Below are 19,544 nucleotides of genomic sequence, written 5' to 3'. Positions count from 1 at the left end.
AAATCAGTAAAGATTGTACACTGAAGCCGGAATGATCTGCATAGATGTGTGTAGCAGAGCATCCTGCGCTGTGAGGAGTTCCGCCTGCATTGATGGCCACTTCTCCGTCATAATTTACTTTTACTTCGGTGGATTGGGAGCCATATTCAACAAAGTAGAGCAGTATGGTGAAGAGTATCAAAGTACTGGCATTAAATGAGGTAGCCTATTCTGTGGAACTGTGAGAACCAGTGTTGCAGCCTCGATAAAACATTCGCGCTTTATTCTCGTTGCACAGGCATGAGCTCGTGCTTGTGCAAATGTTCAGTGTCTACTGTGGCACACAGCACCTACGTTTAGTGTTGTAGAATTTGTTTGCATTCACAGCAGTCCAAAGCACATCACAAGAACACGCTGAAGGAGCAACCGCACGAACTGCAGTGAGCATAAAAGTTTTCTCACAGCCTTCTCAAACTTTTGTCTGCTTCATCGTTCAAGCTGTCAAGCTGTGTCAGTTAAGTGTGACAAGCAGTCAAGCTGTCACTTCCAAAGAGGCCAGGAGAGCAGCCAAAAAGATTTGAACACCTTAGAGTGGCTGGTTTTGGTCGCTTCTTTCCTCTAGTACTAGAGGGCACTGTAGAGAAGGTCTCCACAGCACCTTTTAAGTACGGGGCACTTTAGGGTACCAGCTTGTCACCGTAGCTCGTCCACGGTCACGGATCTAGCCACTGCAGTCAGGCGGAGTCATGCACCCAAACAGAGGCTTCAAAACAAAAAAAAATTACACCATCTTCCCATAGGGGAACCCTGAGTAGTATGCGAAGCAGCCATGGGGTTGACTGAAGTTCCCATTAGTTTTTTTCAGTTCGTCGTTTCCGTTGACGTTCAGCTTCGCGTGCCTTCGCTGTATCAGTAGCTTCTTGACGTAGTTTGAATGAGTGAAGGACATAAGGCGCGTTCGTAGCACATGCTCCCGTCTCGGTTTGTAGCGCAGTGGGAAAAGCGCCACGTACCTCCCGTTGCGGCGAGAAAGTCATGGGATCGAAACCGGGCGCCGCCTAAGTATTTCTTTTTATAGTGGTCTGCGCTGACGTCAGCCCAAACGCTGATGGGGCTGAAGAGACGCGCATGCACAGTAGAGTGCGGACGGCGGACAACGGCAACGAGGGAGGGAGGGACACAGCCCCAAGCATGAGGTGCTTCGCACCTAAAAGATACCCGCTTGTCCCTCGATTCAGCCTTCCGGCCAGAAGTTGAACAAGATACGAATAACAGGTTTATACATGCAGAGCTATTTGAAACTCCTGGAACCCTCGGCACTGGTCATACATGTCCCCATTATTTAGTGCAAAGAAAACTGCAGGTACATTTTGAGGCAAAATATATGTACTTAACCGGCAGTCCCCGCATTGATTTAGTCAGGAATGCTCATTGGGTTGGTTTTTACGATTATAAATGAAAAACAGTGGCCACGGAAGAGAGAAAACGATGCATTCTAAATGTCGCAGAAAGGCTCCAACACATGCAAAGTAAAAGCAAAGACAAAAAGAATGGAGCTCCCACTCGTGTTGTTCCAGGCAAAACAAGAAACAATAGATTTAAAAAAATTCCCCCGCACCTCCCCGAAGGGAATCGTGCAGAAATGCGAATGCATTGGGTGCACCGATGAGTGTGTTGTGAGTAATGGCGTAATTAATGACGAGAGTGTGAACGTAATCATTTATTCATCAGCACCTGTTTGTGTTATCGTTGTACCTGACGGCCACAATCACTGCCCTGTGATCGCTAAAGTGCACGGTCAAAGGGTCTTTGAGAAGCATACGCGCGTCACAGTTTTGCGTAAAGACCAGATCAATGCAACTCCTGTGAATGGTAGTGGGGCACGTGTCGAAGCCGGCAGAGAGACAATGCATAGAGTGCCTGGTCTGCATGTACTCGACCAGCCACTCGCCACTCTTCTTGCGCACGTCAACGTTGAAGTCGCCAACCAAGACTATGGGGTCAGAGGGTTTGGAGTGCACGCGCACACTTTCCATAGCCGCGTCATTTACGACGACGAAGGCAGAACTACGAGGCGTGAGCGCACGTGCGACGACGACGGCGAAAGAAATGCATTCGCATTTACGACGACGACGAAGGCAGAACTACGAGGCGCGAGCGCACGTGCGCTCGCGCTGGAGGAATGCAGGCGCACGCCGGCCAACGGAGCAAGACAACCCCCGGCTAATAAATGCATTCGCATTTAAAAAAGGATGCGAGCTGTTCCAGGAGAAGGTGTGCGAGCACTGCGAAGGCGGGAAAATTGAATTGCATTGGATAAACCTCTGTTCAATTCATCGAGAGGAGTGAGACGGGGAGGGGAAGTGCGTGAGGAATGGTAGCAAAGAGCAGAGAGCGGCACCACAGCGCCTCTGGCGAAATACTGTTCCACACTTGACTGCTTTCACGTTGAGTGGAACTGCTTTAACTTTTTTTTTTTCATCTGTATTTCAAGAATCAAACTTTTCGAAAGGTGTGTCCTCATCTAAAAGATAATGTCTCACATAGCCCACCGTTCAGGTGACTCCACAATAATAGCATTGCAAACATCTGAAGCATCGCAAGAATTCCCAAAGGAGTGCCATTAGCAGCTAAGCTATAAAAATGGTGTTCATCCTGCTGTCATTGCAGCCTAAAATACTGCCGTTGTGTACTTTTTGTTTGTTTTTGCCTGCCTATAAGTCGAAGCTAAATATGCCTGTGGCATTTTGGGAAATGAATTTGCCGACCAGAATGCCACTGTGGCGGCCCTCCGTAGTGGTGTTGACATACCACAGGTCCCTTACCTCGATATGAAATCAGTGATCCGAGAAGAAATCTGTAAATCCTGGCAGCACACATGGGACACACAGACAGATAACAAACTGCGCGCAATAAAACCACACCTGGGAAGACATACAACAGAAAAACAAAACAGACACGTTGAAGTCTCAATTCGCAGACTGCAAATAGGCCACACTTGTGCTACTAACGCATACTTTTGTATGGCACGCTCCCACCAGTTTGTGACAAGTGCGGGGAACGGCTCTCCGTCCTCCATGTATTAATTGAGTGCACATCCTGCAGTGAGGCCAGAAAACGGCACTTTCCTAAAATCTGTAAGTACAACTTCCACTACATCCCGCACTGTTTTTAGGAGATGAACCTATGTTCACAAACAAATGTCTTAGGTTTTCTTGCAGATATCGAGTTTTTGAAGCTCATCTCATACAGTGCGTGACCTCGGAGCCTACGACCATTGAGCAAGGTCATAGGCTCCTTTGTTCACACAGGGGAGCCCACTCGCATAGCAGGCTCATCAGCTCGAGCTGCAGTCACGTTTCCACCCATAATCCCCTTCATCAGCCATTATGAACATGTTCATGTTTTAATCTACGAGCCCTCTACACCCATATATACAATATTTTAAGATATACCACTCTCATCTCATACATATTTTATGATCAAACCTGACTATTGAAGGACCCCATAACATAGTGTAGGCGCTCTTCGGTCTTAGATACCTTTGCACCAATAAACACATACATACATACATACCGTATCTTCGCGTGTATAACCCGCCCCTGCATACAACCTGCACCCCCACTTTTTGTCGATGAATAAAAAAATATTTACCGTATTTATTCGAACGTTCAAGCCGGGCGGGACTTCGGCGTGGATGAGAAAAATGTCCGTCGTTGGAGGATGCAACGGGAGAGGATATTTGCGTGCGCCGCAACGAGGATGGCATTCAGAGGCTAGCAGCGATGATGACTCAAAATGAGCCCCGCATCTTCATGTTCAATAAACGTGTTTTCTTTTTGTGAACGCTGACCTCGCCTTTTTGTTCGGCCTACATTTGAGGCAAGTTTTTTTTTTTTTTTCTTCTCGTGGCTTCGGACTTTCGGGGGTCGGCTTAAAATTGGGACTGGCCTAGATTCAAATAAATACAATATCCCCGCATATTGCCCGCATATTTTATACATAAAAGGATGGTCCAAAGCAACTGTTCAAGCAACATTACACATTTGTTTATGCAAATGAACTTACCTAGCTGACTACATAACTAGATGACTTGCCGCATACTTTTTTTCAGGTTCGTATATTGTTGAACTGTGTGTGCAAAATAGGCACCACCAATGGGATAGCAGTGGCTTAGTCACTGTTGCTGCTGTAGGAGAATAATGGCCCAACTCGCATTGCAGTGAAGCTGCACCAAAGGAAATGCCTTGCATATAATCCACATCTCTACTTCACTCCTGAAATTTTCGCATTTTTGGCGCGGGTTATACGCGCGAAAATACGGTACATGCATTTGTTTTTGGTGCGAGGTGCGAAGCAATGGAACGTGCAAGCACTTGTACTTAAAAACATAGTTTATTCACAGGAGCTTTACTGTACATACAATAACGGCTATCTCAGCATTTGGGTAAAGTACACGGGGCACGAAAACACACGTGACTTGGTTTCTTTACAGAGCTATGTACATTTGCAGTTGGAGAAGTGAGTAGAGCTTGTGTCCATACTGACAGTGTGTGTGCATCAGGATGTGCTGGGCAATGACCAGGTCTACGGCCTCGGTGTCGCATGTGTGTGCGGAGTACCTTACGCTTGACTAGACACAGAAATGCACAAGGCGAGACACTACCAAGAGCTAGAAATCCACACATCTAGAAGATTGTGATTATAATGGCAAAAGCTGAAGCACCACATCTGCAAAAATTATTTGCGATCTGCCTGACTGATGTTAATACTGATGAAAATTTAGTTCCCGTTGTTTGCGGGGCCGCGGGCTCCAAACTTAATACGGACACTTTTGCCAAATCATCTCGAAGAAGTGGCCATGCCAGCATGCACCTGCACTCCTATACTTTCAGGTCAGTCTAATGTGACAATGCCTGTTCACACACTTTATTGTCACTGTCACACAAGCGCCAACACGCAACCATTGTAATTTGAAACGCACTTTTCATATCTATTTACAACAATATCGTGGGACACACTGCTCAGTGTCACAAGCACACATAATCAGTCTTGACGGTACGTTATCACTTTGGTAATCTTAGGAACGAAGTTCAGAAGTGGATTCGTCGGGAGTCACACACAACATTCACTCAACACAACGCGTGTCTTGCGGTAGTGTTGGCACGCGCGCCAATTGCTATGACACAGCCTATCACTGGCATGCTTCGACTTCAGTGCTAAAGGGGCGCAGGGTTTGATAGTTGGGTGGACTGTACAGATGCCGACATTCTCTTTGTTAAGAGTATTACTTCCAAGGAGGCAGTTATAAGCCCAACCCTGTCCTGTTACCGTCGTGCAGAGATTGAGAGTTTCGTAAACACCTCGTTTCTGCAGGTCGCCGGCGGCACGATGATGCGTCGAGTAAGTACTGATACTGTGGTGTTTGGCTGTAGTGTTTGCGGGTTCTCCACAGCACACTGCGTGTGGACTGTTCCACAGCACTGGCTGTTCTGTTGCTCCGAGTGCAGCAACAAGAGACTTGAATTGCTCACAACCACTCTCACCGTTTAAAGCCTGAGCATGACAGCTTTGAAGGTGAGTGGAGCGAGAAAGCTAATTGACACAACGAAAAAAATAAAAGGAAAGAAAGAAAGCTTCTTTGGAGAAGGAAAGTTTGGCATCCACCTCAATGCAGCCATACGCCTACAAAGAAAAGCTGACAGCTTTCTCAGAAACTTCGCAGTTGAATAAAAATTCGTCCTGGTCTAGGATTCGATCCCGGGACCACCGCTAAACCGGAGGAGTTGCTCTACCGACTAAAATAACCAGGAGGTTAGTCCTTTGTAGCACGACAGTGAATTGATCAACAACTGGAAGTCATGGACAGGTGTTAATCGACCAGATTTAGGGGAAATCGACCTGGACTAGCTTCCTGGTTAGCTCAGTTGGTAGAGCAACTGCTCCGGTTTAGCAGTGGCCCCGGGATCGAATCCTGGACCAGGACCAATTTTTCTTCAACTGTGTAGTTTCTGAGAAAGCTGTCAGCCTTCCTTTGTAGCCGTATGGCTGCATTGAGCCGGATGCCAAACTTTCCCTCTGAAAAACTTACTCCACCTTAGGTAAAGTTTAGGTTTTAGGTCTGGTTTAGGGGAAACCAGATTTAGGTTTCCCCTAAATCTGGTCGATTACCGATGCTTCTCTTATTTCAGAATTAGAAGATGTGTTATGATGTGCTGATCAGGGTTTGTTATGCATGTAGCTTGCATCTCCTACATACGTGAAGGGGGGAAAAAAATGAAACTGCATCGCTAATGCTCTCAAAGGCAACCATGTTGGCCGTCTTAATGGTACAGCACTGGCGCTTGACTAAAAGGCGCCCAATGAATCATTTTTGTTTGGCATAAAAAGCTGCTGACTTGCAAGTGGCAATAAGTAACTGAAGTCTTTCCATTTGAAAGTAACAAAACACAAGCGAGGAATGTGTAATTGGTAATTTTCTTTATCCAAGCAAGGGCTTGGATAAAAAAGAAACACAAAAATTCAGCCTCACACCGAATCTGGAACCTGTAAGCACTCCAAATTTGGATTAAAATATAGCCGCATCACTGTCAATCTGTGGTTTTCGGCGCAAAGGTATAATGTGAATGAACATGCCGAACTGAAACAGAATGGTAAACTGGCTGGCAATACAGCCACTTCGCAAGGCTTCCTGCTATGGCAGAAACGAATAATAAATGGCTGCAAGGAAGCTACGCAATTTGTGTTCACACTCTTTCCTGCCACACATACTTAAGCATTCCCTCGAGATGAGAGGATTTGTCACCAACAAGAATCTCGTCGCTTAAAACAAAAAAGTCCCAAAGCTTTGTCAACAGCATTCACTAAGGCTAGCCTCATTAATTCCATTAAGTAGGCTAGCGTGTGAAGAGCAGTATTTAGCCTCGTAAAGCAGCAGTCGCCATCAGATACTGAGAGGGCCTGTATTACTGTGAATTCAATGCTAGCTTGTCCAAAATTTGAGGTCGTGCTCTGAACCCCCTTTCAATCAACAAGCGTTAATGTCATCGACTACTTTAAGAAATTAGAATTTATTCTACACTGGCCTGTGCAGTAAAATAAGTAGCAAAATTTGAACAACGTGTCTCACTTTAAAAGTAAAAGATGCACTTTCGCGACGCATTGATCAATCAGTCCCTCACCTGCTCTTGGAATCTACACCAGATGTGGGGGGAGAGCCGTCGATAAAATTTTACAAAAAGTAAAAAAAGGGGGGCGGGTGGGGGGCATTGGCTTTTTTCTCGGGGAGTTTGAAAATTTTGAAGCACCCTGCAACCTGCAGCAATTTTTATGACAACTCCAGAGTGAACATAGCAGCACCTGGTGGGCAGAGATGTAACTGAACCTCATCGTTGCATCCGGTAGGGTTGGGCAACTGTTGACGTTGGTTCATTCGGCAAAAACAAAACCGAACAGGAAGGCGAAAAACACTCTACACTGGTCGACAACTGCTCGCCCATCATTCTTTTTTTTCTCGTCATTTTTCTTTGCACCACCACGAAAAATGAACTGTCTCTCATGTATGTGTACATCTAGGGTGACGAAGCCTGCCGCCACAATGCCTTCGTATCGCCGTCGCCCCCGACGCCCGTCAGAAGGCGGCCGCAGGCGCGCGTGACCTGTTCGCGAGTGGCTTGCCACCGCCGCCAGAGGAGCTGTCATCGCAACTCGATGCCGTAGCGGCTGTGTTCCAGTTGCAACGTGTCGATGGCCTCGGCCAAGTGGCGCAGGTGAAGCACGTTGGAAATGCCCAGGGCGCGCAGGTCCGCCTCTTGCAGCTGGGCGATGCGCGCGAGGTCAGACAGCCGGGCCTCCAGGAAGAGTGGCTCGTACATGGGGAGCCCCAGCGAGACTAGCCAGGGCCGCAAGCCGCCCGAGTAGTCGGCTTCCAAGCCGATGCCTCGGCACGAGTCGGCCAGGAAATCGTTGGGGACCTGGGGAGGCGCAATGGCGATGGCATGGCATTCAGACTCCTCTCCTCTTGAGTATTTTTAAAAAAGGCAATCAAAATGAAGCATTGCAGTTTTTTTTTTTTCCCAAACAAAAAGCTAACAAGAAGTACCCAAAGCCAGTTTTTACATCTAGGTACAGATGAAGTGAAAGGGTAGCAATTTTCCCCAACTTTCTAACAAATATTCTCTTTTTTAATTAGTACTGTTTTTAGGGCACATGTTTCAAGGGACTATGGAGACAACGTACAACTTTGCTCAGTCAAAAGATGGCAGAATAAAAAACAAAGTAAAAGTGTTCCACAACTAACTGAATGATGTCGCTCACAGCTCTCTACAGACTGGCTGGTGCTCTTTTAAAAGCAATCTCAATATTCACAACGACAAGGCACCACCTCCATGTGGCTTTTCTAACGAGCAATGCAAAAGTGCCATTCACTCTACTCTGGCCATGTGCAGTAAAACTTGAAAGAAATATCACAAACCTTAGTGGCCTTTTCCCTCTCAGTGGAGCATTAGAGTTCAGTTGGGCTCTACTACTTGTAAAATTCTAGTGAAATAAACCTAAGCTCGATTCACTGTCTAAAGGGAGTCTGGAGTAACAAGCGGTTCACGAATAATAACACCAGCCCCCCCTTCACAAATCCTGGTCTTGGTTAGACATCTGCATCTACAAAGTTGCTCTCAAATGCTCAAGGCTAGGAGAGTGGAAGCAGCTTCAGAAAGCGCTTACCCCTTGCTTTCCTATGCGGTCCAGCCCAGTGATGCGAATTTGGTCCAGCGCCTCTGCCGTCTCCGCTATGTCCCTCTGAAGCTCTTGAGAATAGCGTTGCACCAGGGCTGGTGGTATGCCACAAAAACCAGTCTGCGCACAGGAGGAAAAAAGAAAAAGAAAGAAAGAAAGGTACCACATCAGTTTCATTATATCAAAGGTATCAGTTTCAAAGGTATCACATCAGACCATTTTCTGATACGACAGCAGTGAAAATGAATGAAAACTAATCCTATATATGTCCCACACATGCACTCTTTTAGTCAAGGAAGTTCGTGCACACTCAAACAGGTTGCCGTAACTGCCAATGGCAAGTCAACCAGTTTCTGGCAGTTATAAAAAGCGAGTGCATTAAATAGTTTTCAGCTGTCACTAACTCTGTTTTTCCAACAATTTCACCCATTTCATGTGTGTTTTCCTTAGAATTCTTGTCTGCTGTACAGAAGAAAATGTGCAATTTGTGACAAGCTGAATTTCAATTTGTCCAGTGCAGCATGCACCAATTTGTCCAGTGCACCAATACTTGCAAAAGGCCTTGAGGCTGGGACCTTCTTCTATAAATGCATCTATGTAATCTATATGTGACCACAATAAGCATTGTTCTATTCTTATTAGACTGTTCGCTAGGGCTAGAGATGGACACAATTGCAGCATGTTATGCATTACCACTGCTCTGGGCCACAAGGTAAGCCAGCTTCTTTACGTTTGCCCAATGCAGTAGTAAGATACCCCCCTCGATAAGTCTGGTTCACATTACATGAACATACGGGAGGCGAATTGCACTCGCCTTCCCCACATAACCAATGTGACGTGCTACCATTTCCACATATGCACATTATATCTCCTGCAATGGTGACGCTAGCAGTGTCGCTAGATAAGGTTACAGAGTATTGGCACTCCTTTCTCCTATTGTTCCGTGCTGCCGCCATCATTGGTCAGTTCGCATCACGTGACATTTGTGTACCCTCCGACAGGGGGCTGCCATTTTGTTGTTTATGCGTTTTAGTCGGTCAACTCGTGCACGCTTAGCTTGTCCTCCCAGCTCTGCAGTTGTGCGCGACTGTCGTCGTTCTGAACGCAAATCAAAAAGATAACGCGTGAAACAGCACTTCGGCAGCAGAAGTGTTTCTAAAGATGCCGTTTTGCTGCATTTTCGGCAGTGTTGCTACAAGCAACCCGGTCAAAGTTAGCAGCGAGGCCGTAGATGCGGCAATTTCGCGACACTGATAAACACCAAAATGGCCGCCGTCGCTGATTTGCATGTCTCAGTGGCGGTACTCTAATACCTTATCTACTGACACTAGGTGACTCCATATGACCAACACCTGTCAAATACCACAGGGCGGATGCGGTGAGTGGACAGTAATGTTGGCCACCCCAAAATCGAACGGGCATTTATTTGGTGTAGACTTATGCTTGCCTGGCAGTGACAATGCAAAGCAGCTTGTTAGCAATGCCCCAACAACTGAATGCCACACACCACAGAATGAATGTGCTGTGCATTGGTTGTAGTGTCGTGCAAACACTACTTAAGGGGGACTCACCTGACCACATTCTTGTGGGACTTACAAATTCATGACCCACAAGCTTAAAAAGCATCGTGTACCGATACGAAAAGGTTTACAAATCCGTGGAAATGTTCCTAATGGCCTAGTTTGCTTCTTTTTGAAGTATATCACTCCTTCAATGAAGTAAAAAACAAACAAGGAATGCATTTTGGTTCATCTTGTTTTCACTAGATGGCGCTAGCTGTGTAGCAAGTGAGAGTTTTGTGTATCTATTTCAGTAAAGAAGGTACATATTTCTAAAATAAGCTAACTAGGCTAATGTAAATGTTTGTAGGTATTCGTAAAGATTTTCGTATTCGTGCACAATGGTTTTTAAGCACGTGGGTCATGAAGTAGTAAGTCCCTCAAGAATATTAACAGGCGAGTTCCCATAACCTAACACATCTGGATTTGTGAACGGTAAGTGTACGGCCAACTCACCCTGTCGGTGTAAGGTTCCTGGCACAGGTCGATTCCTTCGGCCGCCAGCTTGTGCTCAATGCACGTGTGCAGCGACAGGGCCGCGGCTGCCGCTGTCTCTTCCGCACTGTGTAGGCTGCTTTTCCTGTCCGTGAGCTTGCCGCGGACATCGTTCGAGTCCCTCCGGAGAAAGGCCGAAGCCTTCACCTTCCGAGCGAAGCTCGAACCGTAGGACGTCTTGGCGGGCGACTCGGACAGCGCATCGTCGTCGAACGACGCGGAGCGGCCATCGTCCTCACCCACATTACCGCTCAACTTGCGGAAGACGTTCTGCAGGCTCTTGGGAATGTGGTTCCGGATGCAGTCGGCCGATGCACGGCGGAGCTCAAACCGCTCTACGGCCGCGCTCACCACCGACGTGGGCAAGGGCGGGGTGTTGGTGCCGTTGAACGACAGCCCCTCCTTGAAGTCGTCGCACCTTGGCGCCGGCGCGGGAGGGCTCTCCGGTTCGGGCACGGGAATGTTCATTTGGAAGCGCAGCAGGCTGCTGCTCCCATTGTTCAGGGAAGAATCGCGGTCTCCAGGCATTGTGAACGGCCGGTGGTCGTTGTGGAAGGAGCCGCTGGGCGCACTGTCGAGGTCGTTGATGGCGCTGTCCATTGAGAGGTCGCAGTCCCCCTCTTTCACGGGTGGGAGCTCGGGGCTGGAGGGCGCTTCCAAGTACTCACCAAGAATTACCCCTGCAACGTGAAATGGGTTGTACACTGAAGCAGCTCTTATTTTTCTCCCATGACTTTTTCAGTGCAAAGAATCCTAGGCATTCGCATACTTAGTGCAATGATGTCAGGCAGTACCGCTTGATAGAGCTATTTGAACCTTTCATATTTTATTTGATTTAAAGGAGTTGATTTCTAAGCCAGTAGATTTGATTTCAAATCTAGATTTGATTTAAAATTTCAAGTTCATGCAGTGCACCCTGTGTTTTAGTGGAAGAGGCATTACTCTGACGCACTACATTGCTCGTACGCCTAGCATGCATGAGCGAGTACTGTTTGCTCCTAAAGTACAATCTATAGTCCCTAGATAAAATGTTATACGCCAGGAAGACTGTCTAGAAGAAAGCTTCCATCATACGAACGTCACTTGCACATTTTGCTTTGTCATTCACAAAATCCTCATCATTAGGTAATTGTTGGGGTTATCTGAGAAAAGTTGTCAATCGCAGCAGACACCAACGCGGTTTCCTGTCTTTATGTAAAGGAACATTTGACATCCAAGTGAAACATCTTTTCAGAAACTTTCTACGGCTTAGAGCGCTCCCTTAGTTGGTCAACTAACTTACTGTTCTAGCGCAAGAGCATCAGATGTGCAGTAAAAACGGAAAAAGGGATCTGATGCTTCCTAAGCAAAATAATGCAAACCCAGAAATTTATGTTTATTTATCTACTGAATGCTGAATCTACTCAGTGATGGCACTCTAAACTTTGCTCTCTCAGACTTACTTTGCCTATACTAATCGATCCCACTTATATAGTCACTGCTCTGTTTTACAAGCTTAAATGCAGATATACTGAGAAAACAATCTTTATGCTATTAAGTTTGTACTCAATCCATAATGTGAACTCTACACTGCTGTTCACCATATTTTAAAATAAACGCCCCTTGCGTATACTTGTGAGACACCCACTCACCATCGTGTTCAAGCAGTGCTTCAACGGCCCTGAGAATCTGCATCTGGTGGTCACCGTTGGAGATGCCCAGGCTCTCCAGGTCCTCCTTTGTGATCTCCTTAAACGTATCGAGGTCTTGGTACCCGTGCAGCATGAACACGTTGACATAGTTCTGGAAAAATAAAAAAAGAGCATGTTTTTCTGTTAAAAGCACTTCACACAATCAGATGCAAGCAACTCAAATCAGATGCAAGCAACTCAAAGAAGGCTATTACAATGAGATAACGTTGAGACAAGGAATGCATACTGCAAGTTGCTGAAGAGGCACGGTCTATACATGAATACTTCGCGAAACACTGACAGTTTTAGTCATTCAGGTGAAGCCCCTGCTTTGTGTGATGCACCTTGAACGCTGTGACGGTGAACATTGACCGCTAAACTAACACTGGTGCGAGATGTGCTGAACAACACCGAAACTCTAGGTTCACTCACACAACTTTGAAGTTCTTTAACGCGAGAGAAAAACGTTTTTGTTATAGATGTTTTTTGTCTTTTGCTTTTTAAGTTTGCAGTCTTCCATTTGCAGTCTTCCAGTCTTCCACAAAGATTAACTTGATAATCTTTAAATGAACGAACGTTTTACTTCAATCAACCTTTCTGGTGTCCATCGCCTACCATACTCTTACGTACAGCTTTGCTCGAGAAGCATTTGATTGCAGCAAAATTTTTATTTAGTCTACTAAATGTCTCTCAATGTCAGTCCAACTGTGCACTCATTATATGTATATAACCCCATGTATAATTTGAGTATTATTAATTAATTAATTTATTTATTTATTTATTTATTTATTTATTTATTTGTTTGTTTGTTTGTTTGTTTGTGTGTTTGTTTGTTTGTTTGTTTGTTTGTTTATTTATTTATTTATTTATTTATTTATTTATTTCCGTAGTGGGCAAATTTAACCCCACACGGGGCCAACGCTGCCACGTACCTGAAGTGAGAAAATTCCCAGCAGCTCTTCAAGAGACTCGGGCCTTTGCTCCAGCTTGGGCACGCTTGGGAACCTACGCTGCCTGGGCTTCGTTTCCGTCGGGATTTCCTCGACGTTGATGAATTTGAAGTGGCCCACTTTCTTGTTTGCGACACCGACCCAGGTGCCCGTCGTGTTCTTCGACAGGATGTCGATGATGTCCCCCTTCTGCATCGAAACAGAAAGTGATGATTAGGAAAATGGTGAGAAACCATACAACGTTGTTTAAATGCTTCCAGAAAAAGTTCACTCTTCTCATAGACAAGACTTGGCTGGTCAAAAACAAGGCTACAAATGATGACCCTTCTTTTTTTTCTTTTTCGAAATGAGTCAAACCCACCTGAACAGGATTTCAGAAACGTGTGAAAATGTCAACGGGCCGAAGTGAAGCGCTGTCGATGCTAACTTTCCAGAGCTGGCATGTAAAACCTATCATAGAATATCTTTGACAGCGTTGCATTTAGGCCGAGTCAGAAATGTTTGCTTGTTTCTGGAATTCTGTTCAAGTAGATTTGACTCATTAAAAAAAAAAAAAAAACTCCTCAAATGTTCGTTATGAGAGCCTGGAAAATGTCCCCAGGGGTCGTTTATACGTGACCAAAGTTGGTTTCCACAAGGAAAGCTCACCGTTCTCACAAACAAGGCTTACCTGGTCAAAAACAAGGCTACAATGTTCGTTAAGACCACGTATAACAGGCCTTCTGGGTAACTATTTACTTTACCAAGGTCAGTTTTCATCGTCTCTGGGTGCACAGTACAGAGTCGCATAAGTTGGGGTGCTTGCTAGCGGTAACGCAACTTCTAGCATCACTCAACACAGCGTGAAATCTGCCGTATAAGGCCTATTATCAAGGCTTCCTGGTGATTGTAGCGACACCCGTGAAGGCTGCCCGCTATTCTTGCACTTGCCTGACAACATAGTGAAGGGAAGAATGCACTAACCTTGAAGGCAAGACCGTCCTTGTCGTACGGTGAGGGCACGCAGTCTACAAGAGCCCGTGCACGACCGACGAAGGGACCGAAGCACTGTGGGTTGCACTCCTCCTCTCCGATAGAGGACGAGCTCCTGTTGCTGCTGGTCGGGGTGTGTGCCTGTATGCCTGAGAGGGAAAAGTCCAAAGATGAGGGATGCATCGCTTTCTATTGTTACTATACCGGAACTATTATACTCAGCAGAGCAGGCTTTGTGGCACTTGTGCAACACAGTTAAACACACCTTGGCTCCATTTACAATATAGAGAAATTTTTTTACACTGCACATTACTTTTTGGTCATTTGAGCGCAAAGGGAACAAAGAAACTTGGTAGGACAAAGCGAAGTTCAAAGTGTATGTTTTAATGAGTGCGATTAGGATAAGACCCAAATGCCATTGCAAGTACTAACCTGGCAATTTGAACTAAGTGAGTTTGAATGTCAAGACAGAATTTTGTGTGCTGTCGCCTAGTAAAAAAAAAAAGAACGTGATTTCCACTGCATATAGCACGCCAAAATAACACACGACAACACGACATGAGCAGAATAAACTTGGGATGTTTTCACAAAAAATCAAGCAAGCTACAAATTATTATTTAAAGATTGTATGTACTCGCTAAATCGTGGTCATTTGATATAATACTTGTGTTTTACAATAAAAAATGCTTTCTTCATTATCTTAAAATCAATTGCAAAAGAGTATCTATTGGTCTTCTAGGCACTGAAGCTAAACTCGGCTAAACGTGCTTGCAATGAGAGCAACGGATCAATTCAGACCCCCTGGTGATTTAACATGTGCCAAAATTTCTACAAATGGACGATTTTATATTTCGTCTGGTTATAACCACCATTTTTTGTCTCCATACAGAAAATGCCTGCCGCAGTCCGGAATTTTCTTGCACCAGCAGCCTCGTGCTGAATTAATAGTGCAGCTCTGTGTTACTGTGGCTCCCTTTCATCACTGAAGCTTATGAACGTAGTTTTCGAGTTACTCTCAGTGCAACGCATTGTCAACGAAATGATTCAAGCCAAGGTGAAGCTTTACACTAGACTTGATATGCTCTACACCACATGTTGCACAAGAATGTGTTGCACTTCATTCAGATTCCTATTAGGCTGTCAGTGGAAAAGCGTACTTGATCGGGATCCAGCTGACCCGCTGGGGATGCTCTCCACTGAGCTTCCGGGCTGAAGGACATCATCCGGAAGCTCCCGGTCTTCCATCTGAACAAAGGACACAGTTCGCATCAGCATTGATTGATTGATTGTGGGGTTTAACGCGCCGACGCAACGCAGGCGATGAGGCGCGCCGTAGTGGAGGGCTCCGGATTAATTTTGACCACCTGGGGATCTTTATCGTGCGCCGAAATCTCGTACACACGGGCGTTTTTGCTTTTCGCCTCCATCAGAAAAGCGGCCGCCGCGGCCGGGAATCGAACCCGCGACCTCGTGTTCAGCAGCGCAACACCTTAGCCACTGCGCCACCGCGGTGGGTGTTCGCATCAGCATGCCAGTCTCATACAATCATATAATCATGTGCTCACATAATCTCATAATTAGGCTCTCGGAACATGAGCCACTTCACAGTGCAGAAGTCTAAGACAAAGCTTTTGCGGGATCTGTGTTGTTGATAGCCTCACCAGTGCCGTCCCATTGGGAGCCAGAGTGTTGAATAACATACCACTCAAAATAAAACAAAATTCGCTAAAAAAATTCTTCACATCACCATGTTATAAATGCAAAATATATTTCTCTTGTGCACAGTATTTTATGGTTGTAAATATTGTGTTTGGATTGTTTTTTTTTTTCTTCTTACGAATATTATGTTATGGATTCATCACAAGCCATGTCGGCTATGGATCCAGATGACTTTTCAACTATTTCCTGCATCTATTTTTGTTAAAAAATAAAGATTCTGGTTCTGATAACTTCTTAGTTATGTAATGCATTGTCAACATTGTGAACGATGAACTTGCTCAATTCAGCACTTCATGATGGGATCCTTTTTTTTTTTTTTTTTTTTTCACAACACTGCCAGTAGACTCAAATGTAGAGACCTAAACGTGTGATTTACAGATCGAAGCTGCAATACGATGATGAGACACGCGGTGGCGGAGGAATACGGAGGGATTGAGGCCACTCGAGGTTTCTTGACACAAGCCGAAATCCGGCCGCATTAAAGGAGCACTGACACCAATTTTCGGCGTTAATATTATTGCACAGTTCGCTTCCTTCACTCAACAGAATACCCTGGCTGAAATATGAGCGGCCTGCGACGCGAAGAACATAGTTCAACTGGATCTCATTTATCGCGCCGACGGAGCAGCGCGCGGAGCGGCACTCAGCAAATGGACATCAGCGTGACATCACTCCAGGAGAGGAAAAAGAAGTGACGCGCCAGCGCTCGCCTAAAACTCATGACGTCACTTCACGCGTACGGCCCCCCGAGCGGCGAGCGGGCGCAACACCCTCTCAAGCGGGCGCCGGTGACGTCCGCACAAAGCGGTGAGGTCAAACCGGGAGGCTGTCATATGCGCCGTTCGGGATGAAAGCGCGGGAATTTGAAACAAACGATTTTCAGGCCGCTCAATGTAATTAACTATCGCGCGCTGAAGTATTTGAAGTGCTGTTTCAGGTTCGCCAGACCATTAAGCATCGATAAAAGCAATAAAAGTGTAACATAAAATTTTCGTGTCAGTGCTCCTTTAAAGAAACCGCTATCGCAGTGGCACACCGACCCTGCAACATTGCGCTCAGAAGAGCAACATTTTAAGTCACTGAGCCCTCATAGCAGGCCAGTTGGAGTTTCCCTGAGGACTAGTGCTTCTTTCAGAGGCCTCGCAACCCATGCGTCCCACATAAAGGTCATAGAAGTGAACAAGGCCAACACACCGTTCCATCCACAGAGCTGCGGCTGTTCCTGAAGCGGGAGATCTTCTTCTTGACGTCCTTGTGGAGGTGCCTGACCCGTCCAACCAGCGTGTTCCTCAGCTGCTGGTCCGGCACTTTCTGCACTTCTCCCATCTGCTGCTGCTGCTGCTGGTGACCACGACGAGAATTAAAAAAAAAAAAAAAGGCGGGGCGAAAGGAAAAGAAATTAACGGCCAATCTGTCAATTGCAAATACGCTAACAATACATAAGCACAGATATGCCCCTTTGCACTATGAGCTGAGAAAGGAATAACGCCAGAATGTGCAACAAATTAATTGTAAAAATATAGCGAAGATATTATCTTCAGCAAAATCAGAACCCACCAAAAAAAGAAAAAAAAAATCTGGAGATACCACACCGTTTTGAGGCCCTCCTAAACAAGAAAAACTGTGGTTCATTTCTCTGCCATATGAATCGGTAAAACACGAAAGTGAAATGTGCAGCGAAATCTGCAGCTGAGCATGATTTGCGGGTCGGCGGCTGTCTCGTGGATGTGCTTGGTGAGCTACGTCCTGCTGGCGGGTCGCTTCGACAAGGTGCACTGGCGTCATTTCCGTGACGGATATGACGTCAGTGAAATCTTGGGGTAATCCCACATAAAACACTCTCGTGTTAAAATATCAAACCCGAAACCGAACAACCTTAAGTACAGCGTACTCTCTAGTTCTAAAGGTCGCTTCCCCGCAAGAAGACCCGGTGTGCAGGGGTGCACCCTTCACAGGCCGCTTGCTTCATTGTACTGGCGTCACTTCCGTGACGGATACGACGTCAGCCAAATCTTTGTGTATCCGGGAATAATAAAACACTTTCGTGTTAAAAAAAAAAAAACACTCTAACGTGCCTCCACGCTGACCTTAAAAAGGTGTGCTCTCGAGGAGGGGGAAGGGAGGGGATGGCTAGGGTCATTTCGTACCAAGATTGTTATCCGATGTTTATGCCAATTTTGAGCCGACCATGCTTGGTGCGTGCTCTCATTTTCCTACGCGAAGCTTCGTACCTTCTCAGCCTCCTCGGGATCTTCGCAGTCTGAAGACTGGGAATGGCCCTCCTCGCTCGCAGAGTAGCTGTTGCGCGTAGGCTGCACAGAAAAACAAGAGCAAAACACGGAGGGAAGCTTTTAGACACTGTGTTCATCCCCGTTTTAAGTCTAGTACAGTGCAGATGAATGAGCTGAAGTTTACGTTTCAACATTTATGCCATTATTGTTGGCTTCTCCGCATAGCGTGGTGCGCTCTTGGTTTGGCTCTTTTACACGACACCACAGCTATGCGGAAAAGCCTGATACACAGAACCGGCGCAGGAAATTGCTCAAAGCGCGATTTTAAATGAACTCCAGAAAACGGCGCGAAAAATTGTACGTAGACTGAGGGGACACAAACATAGCGCTGTTTATGTCTCGTAACCTCTCAAGACAGCGCTGTGTTTGCGTCTTATACGTCTACATCCCATTTTTGGCGCCGTTTCGTCACGCCTAAACATGCACCAACCAGACCACTTGCTCTCTACTGCGAGGGCGATTATAGCCACCGGACAAAAATGCTTTGACAATAGGGTGCACGCCAAGTCTTTCATCGGTTGCGAAAGCCGTTCCCCGGAGCAGTTATGGTTGAAAACAACGGTGTTTATAAAGCGCAGCAATACATCATGTGTTTTGATGACTATTTTCCAGACGAGGAAGTGAAAACTGGTACACACAGCACGTGCATGTTAGCTCCGCGGTGTAAATATACGCAAGTAGGATTGGCACAAATGTGAAAAAAAAAATTAAGAGGTCCAATTGACATTTCCCTCGAATTAAATAAGCCGCTTCGGCCGCATAAACCGCAACCGTTCCGCTCGAACCGCACAGAAGACGAAGTCCATACGCCCAGATAAGAAGCAGCAGTTCATTCAGCGCGGCCTCGTGATCCACATTCCTTGGTGCGCCTAGACTTCCCTCTCCCGCGTGCAACGTCACAAAGCCGCACATTCCTGCATGCCAATAAAGCGCGCGCAGCGCTAATTTCCAGCCCGTCCGCTCCCAATTAGCGTCAGCGCGCGAGTCGTGCGACGCAGCGAGCGTTGCCGTCGTCGGAAAGACGCGTCTTCCTCCACCAAGGCCGCCGCCTCACCAACCAACCGACAATGGCTGATCCTCCCCCTCTCCCTCCACCCCGGGTGCCAAGGACGCAGCGACGCATTCACGCGCAACCCATTTTCAGGATAAAGACAAACGTCCCCTCCTCCTGGCCCG

The 19,544-nt window shown here is 46.3% G+C and overlaps 1 protein-coding gene across 1 annotated transcript in view; it reads right to left on the bottom strand.

Moving 5' to 3' along the window:
• Positions 1-4,355: 4,355 nt before the first annotated feature.
• LOC144151725 (uncharacterized) overlaps positions 4,356-19,544 on the bottom strand; it is a gene marked incomplete in the record, with an annotated part of 363,083 nt that continues 347,894 nt past the window's right edge. Inside the window, 9 exon segments of the mRNA XM_077682846.1 lie at positions 4,356-7,952; positions 8,701-8,832; positions 10,728-11,446; positions 12,398-12,548; positions 13,369-13,575; positions 14,350-14,507; positions 15,516-15,603; positions 17,272-17,421; positions 18,309-18,389. Of these exon segments, the coding sequence (XP_077538972.1) occupies positions 7,677-7,952; positions 8,701-8,832; positions 10,728-11,446; positions 12,398-12,548; positions 13,369-13,575; positions 14,350-14,507; positions 15,516-15,603; positions 17,272-17,421; positions 18,309-18,389 (1,962 nt within the window).

This window comes from Haemaphysalis longicornis, unplaced genomic scaffold, assembly GCF_048455015.1.
Source record: "Haemaphysalis longicornis isolate Haplotype H1 unplaced genomic scaffold, Haemaphysalis longicornis Haplotype H1 scaffold_9, whole genome shotgun sequence".
Taxonomy (NCBI): domain Eukaryota; kingdom Metazoa; phylum Arthropoda; class Arachnida; order Ixodida; family Ixodidae; genus Haemaphysalis; species Haemaphysalis longicornis.
The sequence above is the reverse complement of the archived record's forward strand: the minus strand, read 5'-3'. Positions and strand labels throughout refer to the sequence as shown.